This window comes from Scophthalmus maximus, chromosome 17 (genome assembly GCF_022379125.1).
Source record: "Scophthalmus maximus strain ysfricsl-2021 chromosome 17, ASM2237912v1, whole genome shotgun sequence".
Lineage (NCBI taxonomy): Eukaryota > Metazoa > Chordata > Actinopteri > Pleuronectiformes > Scophthalmidae > Scophthalmus > Scophthalmus maximus.
The window spans coordinates 13,553,919-13,569,577 of NC_061531.1; the positions used below are offsets into that span (position 1 = coordinate 13,553,919).

A 15,659-nucleotide genomic window follows, 5' to 3' on the forward strand; every position below is an offset into this window, starting at 1 on the left:
CAACCACACACTCTCGACCCCACCTCCACCCCTCTTATTGCCACATCTTATTCCCCCCCCACTTTCCCTTGAGCCGAAAGTGCAGCCAGAGGAACCTGTTGGAGAAAGACACCAAGGAAGAATATCGTTGTGCTGTGGTCCTCTTCAGCTGTGGAAGTAGACAAAGAGTGGGAAAGGTGGAGGAAGAGATGGGGGATGGTAGATGGAAAGGTGGCGATGAGGATGTCTCTATCTTTGGCTTAGTTGTCTGCAGACGGATCGCTGTATCCCTCGAACTCCGAGTATAGTCTGTGTTGATATTTGAGCTGTCCCTTGATCTACAGAAAGCGGCGCTTTTGGCTTTGCTCAATTTACAGTCAGGATGCTCGCCGTAGAAGCCAGCGAAAAAAAACACTCAACCCATCGACCGTCCAATCAATGGGGAGCTGCTGGCTTGCCTGACCGCGCCTGGCTCATCAAAGACAGGAGAACAAACAACAGGGGAAAGGGAGGGCTTGACAGCGTGGAACGCCTCAGAAACATAGAGGGAAACCAAGACACGCGGTCGGGGGTTCTGGATGGGGGGGGGGGGGGTTCTACAGTGGGCTCAACACACACAAATCAATAGGTTGGTGTGTTGAGTCACACCGAGGCCTCGGCTGACACGAGCAGGTAAGGCGTGGCTCCCTTCGGCGTCCGCGACTCAGTTTTGGTGCCTGCTTGTGTCGCCGAGTCTGGGGAGGTCCATGGGCCGCCGGAGACTAGAGGAGGAACGAGAACAGATCTCAGCTCCGCCTTTAAAACTGCAGCCACACGCACATGCCTTTCCCCAGTGTTTCTGGAGGCGCAAGTTTTGCCGAGTGGATTGTCATGTCTCTCGGGAAGGGACGTGTCAAAAGGCACTTGGCTGGTGGATCCCTGCTGTGAGCGTGATTGTCGAGTGTGTGTTGCAGGAAGTCTGATGTCCCCCGGGGAGCCCTGTGAAATTGTCACGACACCTCATAGGGTTGCCCATAAAGAAAGAAAAAAGGTGTGGGAGAGAGAGAGAGAGAGAGAGAGAGAGAGAGAGAGAGAGATAGGGAGTGAGAGAGATAGTGGTGAGGACAAGAAGCGAATAAAATAAAAATAAAAAGGTGTTAGGAGCCATAGCCTGGTCTGTGTGGAGGATGGCCTTGGCAGCGGAACAGTGCAGGCAGCATTAGTATCTGCGGCCACACTGATCATTTATCATTTAATGTCGGGATCAGAAAGGACAAACAACCTCCATGAAGACTGGAGGGGTAAACATGGCAAAGCTCTGAAAGCGAGTCCTGCGAAGCTAGGGCAGGGGGCAAGAAAGCATTACAACCCCGCCACCAACTGCGAGTGCAATCATTAGCTCCAAGGTTAGTGGCGAGAGAGAGAGAGAGAGACTGGCCACAGAGCGTCCAGAGCTTTCATCCTCTCTGGACCGACTGCAGGGGGTGCATGGGAACACCGGATATCAGGAGAGCTTGAACACTTTGAGCTTTTTTCCAGGGAGGAATTTACTGACAGCAGAGCTCGTCCGCTTCATGCAAGTCTGAAGCTACATTCATCGAAGATGGCGTGCTAAATGTGATGTTAAAGATGGACCACTGAGGATGTTTTGCCTGAATAGGAGGAAAACAGAGCGGAGATGAACATGTAGAGAGAGAGAAAGAGAGAGAGAAAACTTCTTCAGCCCTGCAGAAAGGGAGAAGAAGAACAGGGGAAGTGGATGACCTCTGTTGACTCCATATCTTACGCTTTTGGTTGTCCTGAAAAATAAACAACGTCATCACACAAAACGTCTTATCACACACACACACACAGACGCGCACGCGCACATGCACACGCACACGCACACAGGCACACACACACACTGGCGCACACACATACACACACATACACACACACACACACACACACACAAACACACACACACACACACACACGCGCACACACGCACGCACGCACGCACACAGGCACACGCACACAAACAGAGAAGAGAGAGACAGAAACTCATCAAACTGTCCTCACACAGTGAAACAGGAGGTTAGTTTAAGGCCACCTTGGCTGTTTGTTTGATTCATTCAGCATTTCGCTTTTCAGGGCCCTTTTGAGAAATAAGCCACTGCCCTCTCTCTCCTTAATCACTGCTCAGTGCTCTCTACAACCCTATCAATTACTCCCACACTAATGAGTACAGCTAGAAACACACACGGACACACACATTGTTGGCGTACTGCAGGACAACTTCGCCTCCTCCGTCACGTTCACTGTGCTGAGAGATAGTGTGTCCTCTCCATCTTCTTCTGTCTTCTTCCCCCCTCTGTTTTCTTTTTCACTCACTTTACATTTTTCACGGTAGAGTCATCCCTTTCCACGGCCTGAGCAAAGCCTCCTGCTTCTCATTCGCCAAACATTTATGAGCCCGACGTCTAATGGTGCCCCTATACATATTAATAGAATTTCATTTTCAGCTACATCAAAGTGTTTCCTCTGCTCCCCTGAAAACTTGTCATATTACAATGCCATTATTCCTTCTACTGACAAACTCTTCCTGACAAGTCAACTATCATCTCCAGTGGCTTTGTGTCCAAAAAGCGATGTCTTGTAATGAATAGGCAGTGCTGAATACATTTGTGAGAAAGAATCAATTTTATAAAGTGAAATAGTGACAGAGCCACAAAATATGAGTGTAAAAGTAGAAAATATGGAGTTACCAAAGCAGAGCTGCAGAATCTTTACTGTACAGCCTGAGTATGCACTTTTAAAGACAGGCCTACAGCTACCTGCACTGTGCATATTAACAAGATATATCACAGATGGTGGAATAGCCGAGCCACAACACTAGGTCTAATGGGTCTGGCATGGCTAGCATGGATGCCCCCGTGAGCAGCATTAGGAATCAATAATGATGTAGCACAGTGTCCTGAGGAGGGAGGGCGGACAGGTAGGTTTTTGGCGCACATCTGTGTTAAAACTGCAGTGTAGACTTTTCCACTGCATGAAGTACATGGTGCGGCTGTGTGCGTGGATCGGTGATGTCTCAATGGAACCCAGCAGTCTACGTCGGACTGTGACAGTGGGAACAGAGAGTTCAGTTGAGCCATTTTGTCTTGCTCTTTTCTGGCTGGCAAAAACAATGCTTTGTGGTGGGGAGGCCTCGCAGGGCTTTTTGGCTCAATGAGATACAATTTGACTTGTTTGGCGGATGTGGTACTTTGCCAAGGCGATCCCACGTGCAGCGACGCACTCACATTCTGGACCCTTGTCTGAGCTCAGCATACAGAAGTCTATGTGTGTGTGTGTGTGTGTGTGTGTGTGTGTGTGTGTGCGCATGTGTCAGCTCGGCTCAGGCTGTCACCTTGCCGTTTCAGGTGACTGGTAACATGGCATCTGTGTGACATGCACATAGAGGACCCCCTCGGATGCAAACATCACACACAGCCATCAACACGGCTGTCATACCACCTCAGCTGCAGTGACACCCAACCTTTACACATCACCTTTTTACTGTTCATCCTTTTGTCACGACAGACGAGGAAAAACATGCGTCAGCCTCGGATGATGCCAGAGTGCCCAGCGTTCCCAGCCAGACGTGAACGATGGGGCATTACCAGAGCGATTAGCAGCAGCAAATTCAATTAATCTTGACAAATCTCTGCTGAGGCAGAGCTGAAGAGAGCGATGCGCCCCCTCTCCTGGTAATTAAAAGTGGCCGAGTTGAGTGGCGTGCGGTGCGACTGTGTCTAGGATTTGGGATGAACAGTTCCAGCGCTTAGTCTGAATGTGTCAGGTCATATTTAGTTTGTCAGATGAGCACAAACATTTAGAGCAGCCGCAGAGCGAGCCGTGTGCATTCGCGTGCACGTACACTTGTTTCCAATTCTATGTACGTGCACAAGTGTGTATGATAAGTGTAGCGTGGTTGTGTTTCTCCAGCGGGAGGAAAGTGGCAGAGGACGGGGGTAATTGGCTCTTCTTTGTCATCTCAGGCAGGTGGAACTTTTCATCATAGAGCGATCAGCTTCCAATTTTCTAAGCCGGGCTATACTTCAGACGCAATCAACAAAGTTTTTCTTTTCAAACATGGGGAGGAAAAATGCAAGTCAGCAGCTATTTAATCATCCCTCTGATTGCCTTGTGGAAAGAGAACAAGCTCCCTTGTGCAGTCAGACGTAAAAAGACAAGGTTAGAATGCATGAGGAGGAGAAGGTGGATAGATACAACTAAGCGATGCTACCTTGACCCCACTATTGATACAGTATAGGACACCACCAGAGGCTTAAAAAGCTGAAACATGCTACCGGAGAGGGCAAACTTCTTATCTGTGACTGTGGCCACAACCTGACTCAACTCAAGTCTCTCGAAAAGGTAAACTGAGGGCACAAAACCACTGAGCAGGGGATGCTGCACTGAAGACCCTGAGAATCTCTGAGCGTCCCCATCAGAGCTGAATGGTTGGATATTTGAATATTCGCAGGATCTGTAAAAGAAAAAAACAACAGAGACAGCAGAGGAGACACAGCAGAATGATAAGATGTGGCAGATTGATGGACAGAGTAAAAAAAGAAGAATAATGAGAGAAAGAGGGCAGTGCATGAAGATTAAAGACCTTGTAGTGCAGACGGGAAGTGAAAGTGAGAAAAGCAAAATAGAGGAGTTAAGACGATGAAAAGAGGTGATATTGACTGTGTTTAGTAATAAGTAAAGGGAGGACGAGTGAGAGACCTCAGAGAGAAGAGATGAAGAGGAAGAAGAAGTGAGCAAAGTAGGTTAGTGGCTTGGCGTGGACTCGATTCCAGTGGCTCACCACAACATCTGCACCTGAGGAAAAAGCAGAGAGAATCACCCAAACACCCCCCCCCCCCCCCCCCCCCCCCCCCCCCACTGTGATAAACTAAACAGCTCCAGCACCCCAAGAAGACCCTCCCCACTTAAACCCCTCTCATACCTTCCTCCACCCATTCCTGAAACCCAGTGTTGCCTCTTCCTGGTGGAGGGGAGCGTCACTGCCCCTCCCCTCCAACCAAGTGCTCCTGCACAGTGGGGGGATCAATGCTGAGAGTAATAATACATGAGAGGGAAGAGGGGAGACTGAGCGGAGATTTTCACATGAGCGAGGATCAACACATCATCATATAATCCTGGCTGTGTCTGCTTCCTTGGCTCTGTGAGTGTGCTCTTTTTTTGTGTGTGCACACGCTTTCTTGGCGGAGAAAGAGCCAGAGGGAGCGGGAGCAACTGTGTGTCTCCCTAAGTGTGTGTGTGTGTGTGTGTGTGTGTGTGTGTGTGTGTATGTGGGTGAATCTCACACCTCCACGCAGCTCTGAGCAGTGCCATGAGGAAGTCAGCCGTTACCATGGGGACATTAAAATGTGTGGCGCTCCAGGTCATGTGGTCTAAAATAATCCGTTTGCTGTTTGTGTTAACATTCCTATTGTGAGGTGCAGCATGCACACATCGTCCCCCGCCGCCCAGTCCCACGGTGCCCAATTTTAATTTTTATTGGAAATCACAGGGACAGCAAAGGTGTTTGGCAACAGATAAAGGCAGAGGCATGCCCCCGGGTCAATTGGTGTGTGAGTGCGGGGCGGTGTGTGCTACACTGCAGTGATCGCCAATAAGGGCTGACCCCATGTTTGCAGTGGGTGAAGTCCTTATCGGACCCTGTGTGTTTGTGGAGCACCTTCCCCCATGTGAAAATCCCTCTCAGCATCTGGTGCGTCGCTCTGTCGATGAAGAAAAAAGGTTTAGCGCTCTGTGCGAGTGTGTGCATGTGTGTGTCTTGGTGCAGTGTAAGTGTACAAGAGAGAAAGAGCAGAGAGACAGAGAGTGGCCAAGGATGACTGTCTGTCTTGTTTTGTTATGTTTTTGTTGAAAGAAGCCAGAGAGAGCGAGTGTGCACGAGTGAGTGTATGAGCGTCATCGGTCGTGGGTTTTGGGGGGGGGGGGGGGGGGGGGGGGGTTTGAAGAGGGAGCAAGAGGTTCAGGTGGGGGTAAAAGGAGGGATGGGAGGGCGGTGAATGGGGTGAGGGGAGTTGGGAGATGTGAGGGAGTGACAGGGTCTCAGTACTCACTGTAAGGGACACACTCATACTGGATCTCCAAGTACTTGTAGGTCCCTGGGCAAGGGTCTGGGAACACATCTGACCCCGCTACCACCACACACTGAGTGCGGTTATTACACCTGCAAGAGGAGACAGATGGGGAAAGGAAGGGAGGGAACAGAGAGAAGAGAGGAAGCAGAGGAAGTGTCATTGTAAGAAAGACAAAGAGGAGTGGGTACAAAAAAAAAACATCTTCAGGCTCTGAAAGACGAATAGAACGGTAGGGAAGGGAGTAATTTCACACTAGACTAGATCATGTGACAGCTGCACCCAAGGGGAGGTGGGAAACAGACAGGGAGAGAGGGAGGGGGGAACAGAAGTGGGATGAAGGATCGAGAGAAGTAAGGAGGGAGGGAGGAGGCAGAGAGAGGGCGAGTGACGTAAGAGCCACCTCTCATGGGGGATTGTGAGTGAGAGCAATTAGAGGTGAGAGAACAGGGAAGGACGGGGGGTAAAGCAAATATTCTATACCTCACGCACAAGGAAAACATTCATATGCACATACACTGAAATACCTATCTAAACCGTATCGCTTCATGCCTTCTCACGTTTGCACACCCCCGAGGAAAAAAAACACAAACACACACACACACACACAGAAGAAAGGACCCACCTCTGCACACACACATACTCTCTTATTCTCATCACATAATCCGTCTCTATCCAGGTTTTAGCATTTCTTCCCTGCACCGCCTCTCCCTCTCTTCATATCTCAAATCTCTGCTGCACTCACTCTATCATCTCATCATTTCTAACTGTCACCCTCCTTCCTTTACTCCCTCAATTTACCGCCCCCCCCCCCCCCCCCCCCCCCCCCCTTCCTCCCTCCCTCCCTCACGCTCTCCCCAAGCTAGCACCCTGTGCCTCCATTACATGCGTGATGGATAGCTGAGAGAGCGCCTCCATTGATCTGAGCTCAGAGGAAGCAGATGCTGAGTACAAACACAGTGAGCAGCCGGAGGAAACCCAACAAATACAACGATTCCAAAACATATGCATACTCATACATACACTCATGCACGCACGCACGCACAACCAAAAACACATACATACACACCACCTTACACCGAGATGTAGTCAAAATATCAACACCTCAGAAGGAAAAGAAGGAAATGCCGGAGGAACTATGTTGTGAAATAGTATCTCGTTTCCTCAGCCAATAACAGGCTCTGGCTCTCCACAAACGCACACAGATCAATAGTTACCTCTGTGACATTATCTTGAAAGCGTCTGGCAGGTAGCACTGCACATTCTCCATCTGGAAGGGGTCTGCGTCACAGATCTTGTCATCGGTGCGGCCGTAGTTGGCCGTCTCAATCATGATGACATCACTTCCAGGGCAGCGCAGCTCGATCGGGTAGCCTTCGCACGCCAGCTCTCGACGCATCAAGCCGAAGGGCATCATTGACCGGCTCAGAGCTGGAGTGGAAAGAAGGAGGGAAGCAAAGTTATTGATATTCAATGAACCTTAATACTTTTAGGAGGCACTTTATTACTCAACCACATTGTAAATATGATGTGTAGTATTTGACAAGAGCAGGCGGAATGAAAGAGGTTCTTATTATCCTCATGTAAAACACAAATTAGCCATTATCGACTCGCCTTCGCTTAGTGGTAATATTCCAGAACTGTTGATGCACAGCCAGGCAATCCAGTTTTCACACTGGATCATCACAGATCACATATTGGCATAAAGGATTTGCAGCAGCACCAGCTTCTCCGATGAGATATTGCAGCACTTGTGAAACAAACTGAGAGTTTCGCACATGGAAAAACTCCTACACACAGAATCAACTTTATCCCCACACCAGAGAAGCACTGTGTCCTTCAGAGCATTAGTTAGTCTAGAGCAGCACCCCAGGATTCACTAAAAGAGATGGTAATATTAGAATAGGCAACAAAAAAAGAAAAAGAAATGTCTGTGTACACCTTCACCCCAGGGGCGAACACCATTAGCACACCCACTGCTGTTAATCAGCCATCTGAGAGGCATGTCAATGCACTGCTGTGGCCAGCAGCCGGGCTCTTTGTGGAGAAGGGTCAGCAGAGACAGCGGGGTACTCAGGGTTAATCGCTGAGCCCGGCTGAGAGGCATGAAAGAGGGCCGCAAAGAGGCGCTGAGAGAGAGAGACTCTTGTCGTCTCTCCAGCTCTCTCCATAACTGCATGCATTTCCAAATGTCTCTAAAGTCAGCGACTCACAAACACACGCGCAAAATGGCTGCCAAATTCCTTCACGGCCCAGGTAGAGGAAGAGGCGCGCACAGAACAGAAGCGGCGAGTGAGTGATCCGGCCGTGAAGCTGTACGTGGATTTGAAGGACAACCGGTGTCTCTCTGCGCTGAGGCTCCTGCCAGCGACTGTGGGAGCCGCTGTCCGTGGTGCTGAACTCACCAAACCTCTTTTGGGAAGTAACATCCAAGTGTTGGAGGCTGCGTCAGAGACTGGCAGGCGTGGGACCGTCCACTGTTTCGAAGGAGCACTTCTCTGCTTTTTTCAGCGGGGAAGGACATGGCACACATCAGGGTGGTAGTGAGGTAACGGTCAAATCTAAACAAAACAGTACTAGCGCTGCTCAGGCTGGAACAAATTCAGATGATCTTTCTTGATAGACTGAGTCTCTCTCTACACAGCATTTCCCAGCACCACACGGCCCCCAGCAGCAGACAAGGGCACTGAGTCAGTCCCTCTCCCCCACTGCTGTTGGTGCTGAAACCCACAGAGCAGGGCTGTTTTCCCTTCCTGACTCTGGGCTAGCACTGCTTAGGTTTCAGCCGCTGTCCATTCAGGAGGAGTGCCCATCTGGGTCAATGTCAATGTCAGTCATCCCAGACATGCTCTGCAGCGATGCGCTACATGATTCACTGCCATCGGACTAGCTCATATTTCTAAATGCCCCCCATTTATGCAGCTTGAGTTCAGTTGTGTAACTAACGCCATTAAGGCTGAATGACTAGCACAGACAGACTTCAAACCCTTTATGCCTCGCCAGCATGCAGTGCCAATGCCAAATCACAAAGGCCTAGATGCAAAAGTGCATACTAATTAAAGCACGCGGAATTGCAAACAGCAGGCGAGGCCAGACAAACAAGTCACCACACAAACGGCACAAGCGAATTAGCACAAACGCCGACGTACCGGGCAGACGAGTGCGCACGCTCACAGTCAAGCACACACGCACTTACATGTGTGCATTCACACAGAGCCCTGGTGTCACAGTGGGATTACGATACGTTGTGTCAGTGTGTGGCCTTGTTCTTTTAACAACCCTGTGGTGTAAGTACACAGCAGTGTACAGCTGGCCAGCGATTAGAAACACAGAGTGAGCCAAGAGCAGAGTGAAACTGAAGGGGGCCACCAGGAGCGATCACACTCCTACTTACACTGTGGACCAACACAACAGGAACATTTAGCCCCCGTCGGAGGGGGCCGATCACACGTTGAATGTCTTTCACATTCCTCACACACTTTATATGGCGAAGATTTCTGGCCATCCAGGGCCCTTTCAGTGCTAATTCAAATAGCCACAATGTGTCGGTTCAACTTTTGGGAGAAATGAGCCGATTTGATTTCTTGGCTGCACGTTAAGTTAGGACTAGGTTGTTTTGATAGCAGTGAAAAAATGCAGATCATTTTCGGCTCCGTTTTGATCAATAATGGGCCTTTTGTTGCTGGTGGTTATGTTTGTGTAGATAATTGCAGTTTTTTGCCACCACTAATGTCCGGTAAATCACCATTTATTTATTCAAAAAGATCAAAACAGAGGTTCTCTGAGGAAAAGGGATAAAACAAAATGCAATGAATCTATTGAATTTCAATGATGCAATCTTGGTTAAAAAATAAAAAATCATCAGTCCAAATTTACACTGAATTTGATTCATAACCCAAATTAATTAACTTTTTTACAGGTGTTTCTTTTTCTGGCCTGGCTGTTGCAGTATATATATAGCCATAATTGAGCACAGTCATTATTGAGTGGGTACAACTTCGTAGGGTGGCAGCAGCCATGACAACTAGCATATATCTGGCACCATTGCAAATTTCTATCCCTGCCATATTGTATCATATTTCACACCTACACAAGTTTGACAACTTCCAGGTTTAAGGTGGAATTCACTGTGTAAATTCAGCAGGATGCAACTTGCATACTGACTTGCTCAGAGTTTTTTGAATGGCGTATTCACAAACAAGGGTTGAACTTCCGGGATTCAGTGTGTGTGAGAGTGTGCGTGTGTGTGTGTGTGTGTGTGTGTGTGTGTGTGTGTGTGTGTGTGTGTGTGTGTGTGTGTGTGTGTGTGTGTGTGTGTGTGTGTGTGTGTGTGTGTGTGTGTGTGTGTGTGCGTGTGTATCAGCCAGATGGCCTGAGGCCTGGCTGGAGCTGTGGCTAGCTCTGAGCTGAGATGAGATGAGCAGAGGATAAGCTTGGACTGACCATGGGCAATGCTTGTCCTTCACTCTGCAGGAATCCATTAGGGTTTCAGGGTCTCTTCTGCCAACACACCCACAGGCACCCACACAAGCACAAACACGCACCTACACAAGCACAAACACGCAGACACACACACACACACACACACTCATAACACATGACCATCTAGTAGTACCTGTCACACTCATAATAGCTGAATGAAAAAGTGTATCTCCCCGCCATATGTAAAGGATCTAATTCCTCACGGTGAAACTATGACTCATCTCCCGTTGTTTATAAAACTGTGTTAATATCTGTCAGCTGCAAAAAAAAAAAAAAACGGTTATCGATTGACCCACATACCGATAATGATATAAGCCAATTCAATAATTACACAGACTGATCTGCATGGATGTGGTGGTGTGCAAGACAGCCTCTCTTCATCTCCCTCTCACACACTAGACAGGGGTCTGGTGTCACTCCAGGGCAGCTGGTCAGAGGGCTGAAGCAGTTGGCTTCATAACAGAAACTCCATACAAATTAAGAGCAAGAGAGAGAGAGCTGATTGGATTTGACTCATTATCCTCACACAGTAATTAAAGCCTGAGGGTGGATAGCTGCTTGGACCCTCTGACAAGATCATAATTTTGTCTTTGCACCGTCATCCTTTTTTTCTTTTCTATTACGTGTGTCTCTAAATGGATTCTTGCTCCCGTGCCCACACACACGTACACACACGTGTTGGGGTCAATTGGAGAAGACATGACCTGCAACCAAATGTCACGACCAACACTTTGCGGACATTTTAAGAAAACAAAGTTTTTGACTAGACAAAGATTACCCTTGATTGAAACATTATCAAAAACTTTCCATCATAGACGGTGTGCTTTCAAATATAAAAGCAGCATTTCAGCATTTCAGACAATTTGACCTTGGATGATGCTCTATAGCGTGTCTTCTCAGAAATAATTGAGTGAGACGGTTTGGCCTTGCAGGGAGCCAGAGACTGTGATACTGACTTTCTGAGTCGCAATAGGAGATTATACTTCTGGAGCTCTGTGGCCACAAGGCTGACTTGTTAGCTGGCTGTCTGTCTTTTGGGGGCAGAAAAGTGATGAGCCCCTCTTAGCCCCTCTGTCTGTTCCAGCAGTCCTCTCCTAATGCTACTCATTAGCATAGGACTGAAGCACATGCAGTTCCAGAGAACATTTTCACCGAGCAGTATTTGTAGTTGAGAAACAGAGAATGCTGCTGATGAGGTGGGATTTAAAAAATACATATATATTACTGTCCTTAAAATTAACTTTAAGTGGCATTAAGGCTGATAGGTTACCCTTGGTTTACCCAGAGATAGCAGTGGAATATCAAATGTACACTGCATACATCTACATACAGTATGACCTCAAATTCAACCCAGGCCACAAGAGCTAACTCTCTCATGAGTTTCAGGTTACTTCCTTAGTTAAGCTGGCAAAGAAGAACAAGTTATTTTACACTCATTGGACAGAGCTGAGAGGTCTCAGTGATGGGAATCCCGCTCTAGGAGAGAATCATCCACTACCAATTTGTCCAGTACTTTATCGGCTTAGTGCGGTATCTTAGCGACTCACTTAGCACTCCGAGTTAGCGTAATGACTCGCTGGAGCATGGCCTGTCACTGCAGACGAGCAGAGGCGATGTGGCCAGAACTGTCACATCCAGGCAGCCTTCAAGCTGAGGAGTTGTGACAAAGTGACATCCTGAGACAAACCTAAAGGCCAGACATGAGAGTGCAGGGGACGGGGCTGTGTGAGCTTGTGGGTCTGATTCTTTGTGTGGGCTTGTTTTTAAATTGTCATTGGGTACAAAAAGTGGGAGCCCACTATAGGCTACCTGTGGAGTGTGAATGCTTCGTGAGGACCAAAATGCTGGATCCCACAGGTTTAAATGGCTGCTTGGCATTTAAGACACGGTTTTCTGGGATAGAATAATGGTTTAGGTTAGGATTCGGAAACTATCAAAATGACTCTACTTGTGCTGTCCGCTAACTACGCAATATGGAGTGGAGAGCCAAAGGGAAGTCATGGGTCGTACGCATGTCACCTCCATACTGTGTGCACACCCAAATTGGAGAGGGCAGAATACCAAAAAATGGCATCGGGGTTAGGTTGGGGGTTAATGTTTAGGGGTAGAGGTAGAGTTAGGCATTCAGTTGTTATGGTTAAGGTTAGGGAATGCCAATGACAGGTCCCCACAAAGATAGGTCAATAGGAGTAATGCGGGCCCTAAAGCTAGGATGCTATCTCCTCTCCTCTGTCTCCTCAGCCTGTCAGGCGGGAGGATTCAGCGGAGATTAGATGAGGAGCGACTGTATGGGAAGTCACCGGCCTTGCTATAGGGTCAGAACACAAAGCAGCGCCAAAATGGCACACGTCCACTGCGATGGAGCCAAGTGGAGCTAACACAGAGAGAGGGAGAAAGGGGATGGCAACACAATTGTGACCGGGTAAAAATAGAAAACGATAGAAACAATCAAACTAGATGCTGGCAGAGGAGGAACACGGCGACCATTCTTTGCGGAAGTACAAGGTCACCGACATAAAGGGAGTGAGGCAGACAGATTTGTGGGAGAGGACCTCCTATTGTTCTGATCTGCTTAACACAGACAGCCTCTCTCCTCAGCAGCCAAGTCCTCTAACTGAACTGAATTACAGCACAAGCCATAACATTACATCAGTCATAAGAGAATTAAATGTGCCCCCCCACTGGAAGTGGGATACACACACCCCCTCATGGGATGCACACGCCCTCATGCCACACATAATCATGCATTGGCAATGTAAAACACACACACGATGCAAAATTCTTGCAGGCATACACATGCAAGCGCTAACCCTCATCCATCCTCAACCTTGAGAGTTCTCAGTGTGTGTTGACAAACTGTGTGTGTGTGTGTGTGTGGGGGGGGGGGGGGGGGGGGGGGGGGGGGTCCAGGCATAGCAGATAGATTAAGACAGGCAGCTAAAAAGCCACTGAGACACTGAGCAACACACACACACACACACACACAAGCTTGAGGAGCGAGGCGAGCCCAGACGTGCTCATACTGTCAAACCACTTCACTGCCGGCCCTGGCGCCTAATTATGCAATAAAAGTGCCTCAATCGGGGGCTGGGGGGTGTCGGGCTCGGTAGGGAGAGTACAGCCCCGAAATAAAAATCAGCCTGCCTAAAAAGCTGGAGATTCACCCGGTGTAAAATATCCTCTTTTCCCCAGGGAGGGGAGCTGTGCTACAGTCCCAACACAACTATGGTTTCTGTTCTGCTCTCTGTTTCCAGCGCATATCACAAGAGGCGGACCAGCCGACAGTGAGGCAGACCTAGATTCGTATAAACCGTGGTAGAGTAAATTTGCAGGTGCTGCAGGGAAGCAGCCAAGGGGATGAGGGAAGAATGGAACAGAGGCCGAGAAACAGGGAGAGGAAAGTGAGAAATATGATGAGAGACGGAAGAGAGGAAAGTGATAAGAAAAAGGAGGGGGAGTGAGAGATAAAGTGTTGAGGAGAGACTGCGCGAGTATACCGTGTAAGGTCTGCTGTCAGAAAGATGTGTGCGTGCATTTGGAAGAGTTGCAGGTCACATCCAGAGGCATGAGGAACGATGAATGTCAAATCCCAGGCCCTGCCTCTGCGTTTGACACTTAATTAACCTCCTTACACACTAAGCCAAAGGTTTGGACGTGTGGACAGTGCGTATTTACTCTGCATGTTTATGAGCTGATCAATATGTTTGATGATGCTCCTGGACCTTCATGTACTGAATCTATAAATTAAAGATGGATTCAGCTGTGAAATGCTGATGACTCCCTCTTATCCATGTTTGCCATCTTGTTCACCTGCAGTGCAATGAACACACTGTATGTTTCCTCTTTTCGTTGTGTTTTTTTTTCTTTTTTGCCTCAGCACCATCCCTCGATCCCTCATCCAATTACATCTACCCGGAAACTCTTTCACCCACCCCCTATTGCCCCTCCATGTCTTCATTGCCCCCCTCTGGTCTTGACCCCTCACCCCCAGTTCTCCTCTCTTCCCTTCCCGTTCTCCTCCTCGACGCCCTCTTGCCGGTTTACCAGCCTCTCCACTCGTCCATCTCTCTCCCTGCATGCTTCTCTTTCCCCCACTCTACTCTCTCTGCCCTTGGCTGCCAGCCGTAAGCTGCTGCTGGTAATTATCAATCTGCAGTCCACAAAACACATGAGGAGCAAACGCACACATGACACGCTGGATGCATACACACAAGCATTTCTGTGCGCACACAGGCACACACACACACGCGCAGAGTCCTTCACGGCTACAGAGCCTGAAAGTTACACAGCTAGGTCCTGAGAGAAAACGGGCAGCTATCACAAAACTGCACAAACAGGAACGCAGTCCCCAATCCTTGATGTAGAAGCGTGTTTGCAGTACACAAATAAATGTACATGGACTTACATACCCTAATGCACACAACTACAAGCAAACACAAACAAAATGGACGCAGGCGCGCACACACACACGCACGCACGCACGCACACACACAGTGAACAAATGAATAAACAAAAAGGCACGGCCTCTGTGTACACGCGCACACGTGCGTCATCTTCAAAGGGAGGTTTGAAAGATCACACCGTCATTCCGCCCCGGCCTATCCTTCCTACTCCCGCCCACCCGCGACACCCAATATATGTTCAAAGGCCATCCATTAACCTTTCACTCGCACACTCCTCCCTGTGATCTACTGCTCTCAGCCAAGGGCTTTGAAGGCACAGCCTCCCCCAGCACGAGGGACCGAATGCGGACGGTCACAAACAAGGGAAAGACGGAAAGAGTCAAAAGAAGAGAAAGGAAGGAAACGACAAGGGACGAGCACTGTTAACAGATGTAAGGCACAGGGGTACGGAAAGGCAAACGGTGCAGGATGTGGTGATACTCAGGGAGGAAGGTTGGGTTAAAAGTGGGCTAAAGGGAAGAGGAAGAAGGTAGAAAAAACATGGTGGGCTTGCTGGTAAAAGGAGAGGAGCAGGAAAACGGAACAGATAGAAAGGAGCCAGCAGAACGGGGGGGCTTTAGGGGCGCGGCATCACGACACAGAGAGGGAGTAAAAGCTACGGTGTTAGTGGAGAGAAAGCAGAAAGATTGGA

The 15,659-nt window shown here is 48.7% G+C and overlaps 1 protein-coding gene across 2 annotated transcripts in view; it reads right to left on the reverse strand.

The window, feature by feature from the left end:
* adgrl1a (adhesion G protein-coupled receptor L1a) overlaps positions 1–15,659 on the reverse strand; it is an 87,215-nt gene that overhangs the window by 28,416 nt on the left and 43,140 nt on the right. For both annotated transcript variants that reach the window (XM_047328327.1, XM_035616169.2), the window contains exons 3-4: positions 7,301–7,514; positions 6,066–6,175 (exon numbers count right to left, since the gene is read on the reverse strand). In XM_047328327.1, coding sequence (XP_047184283.1) covers positions 6,066–6,175; positions 7,301–7,514 — 324 coding nt within the window. The remainder of the gene's footprint in view (positions 1–6,065; positions 6,176–7,300; positions 7,515–15,659) is intronic.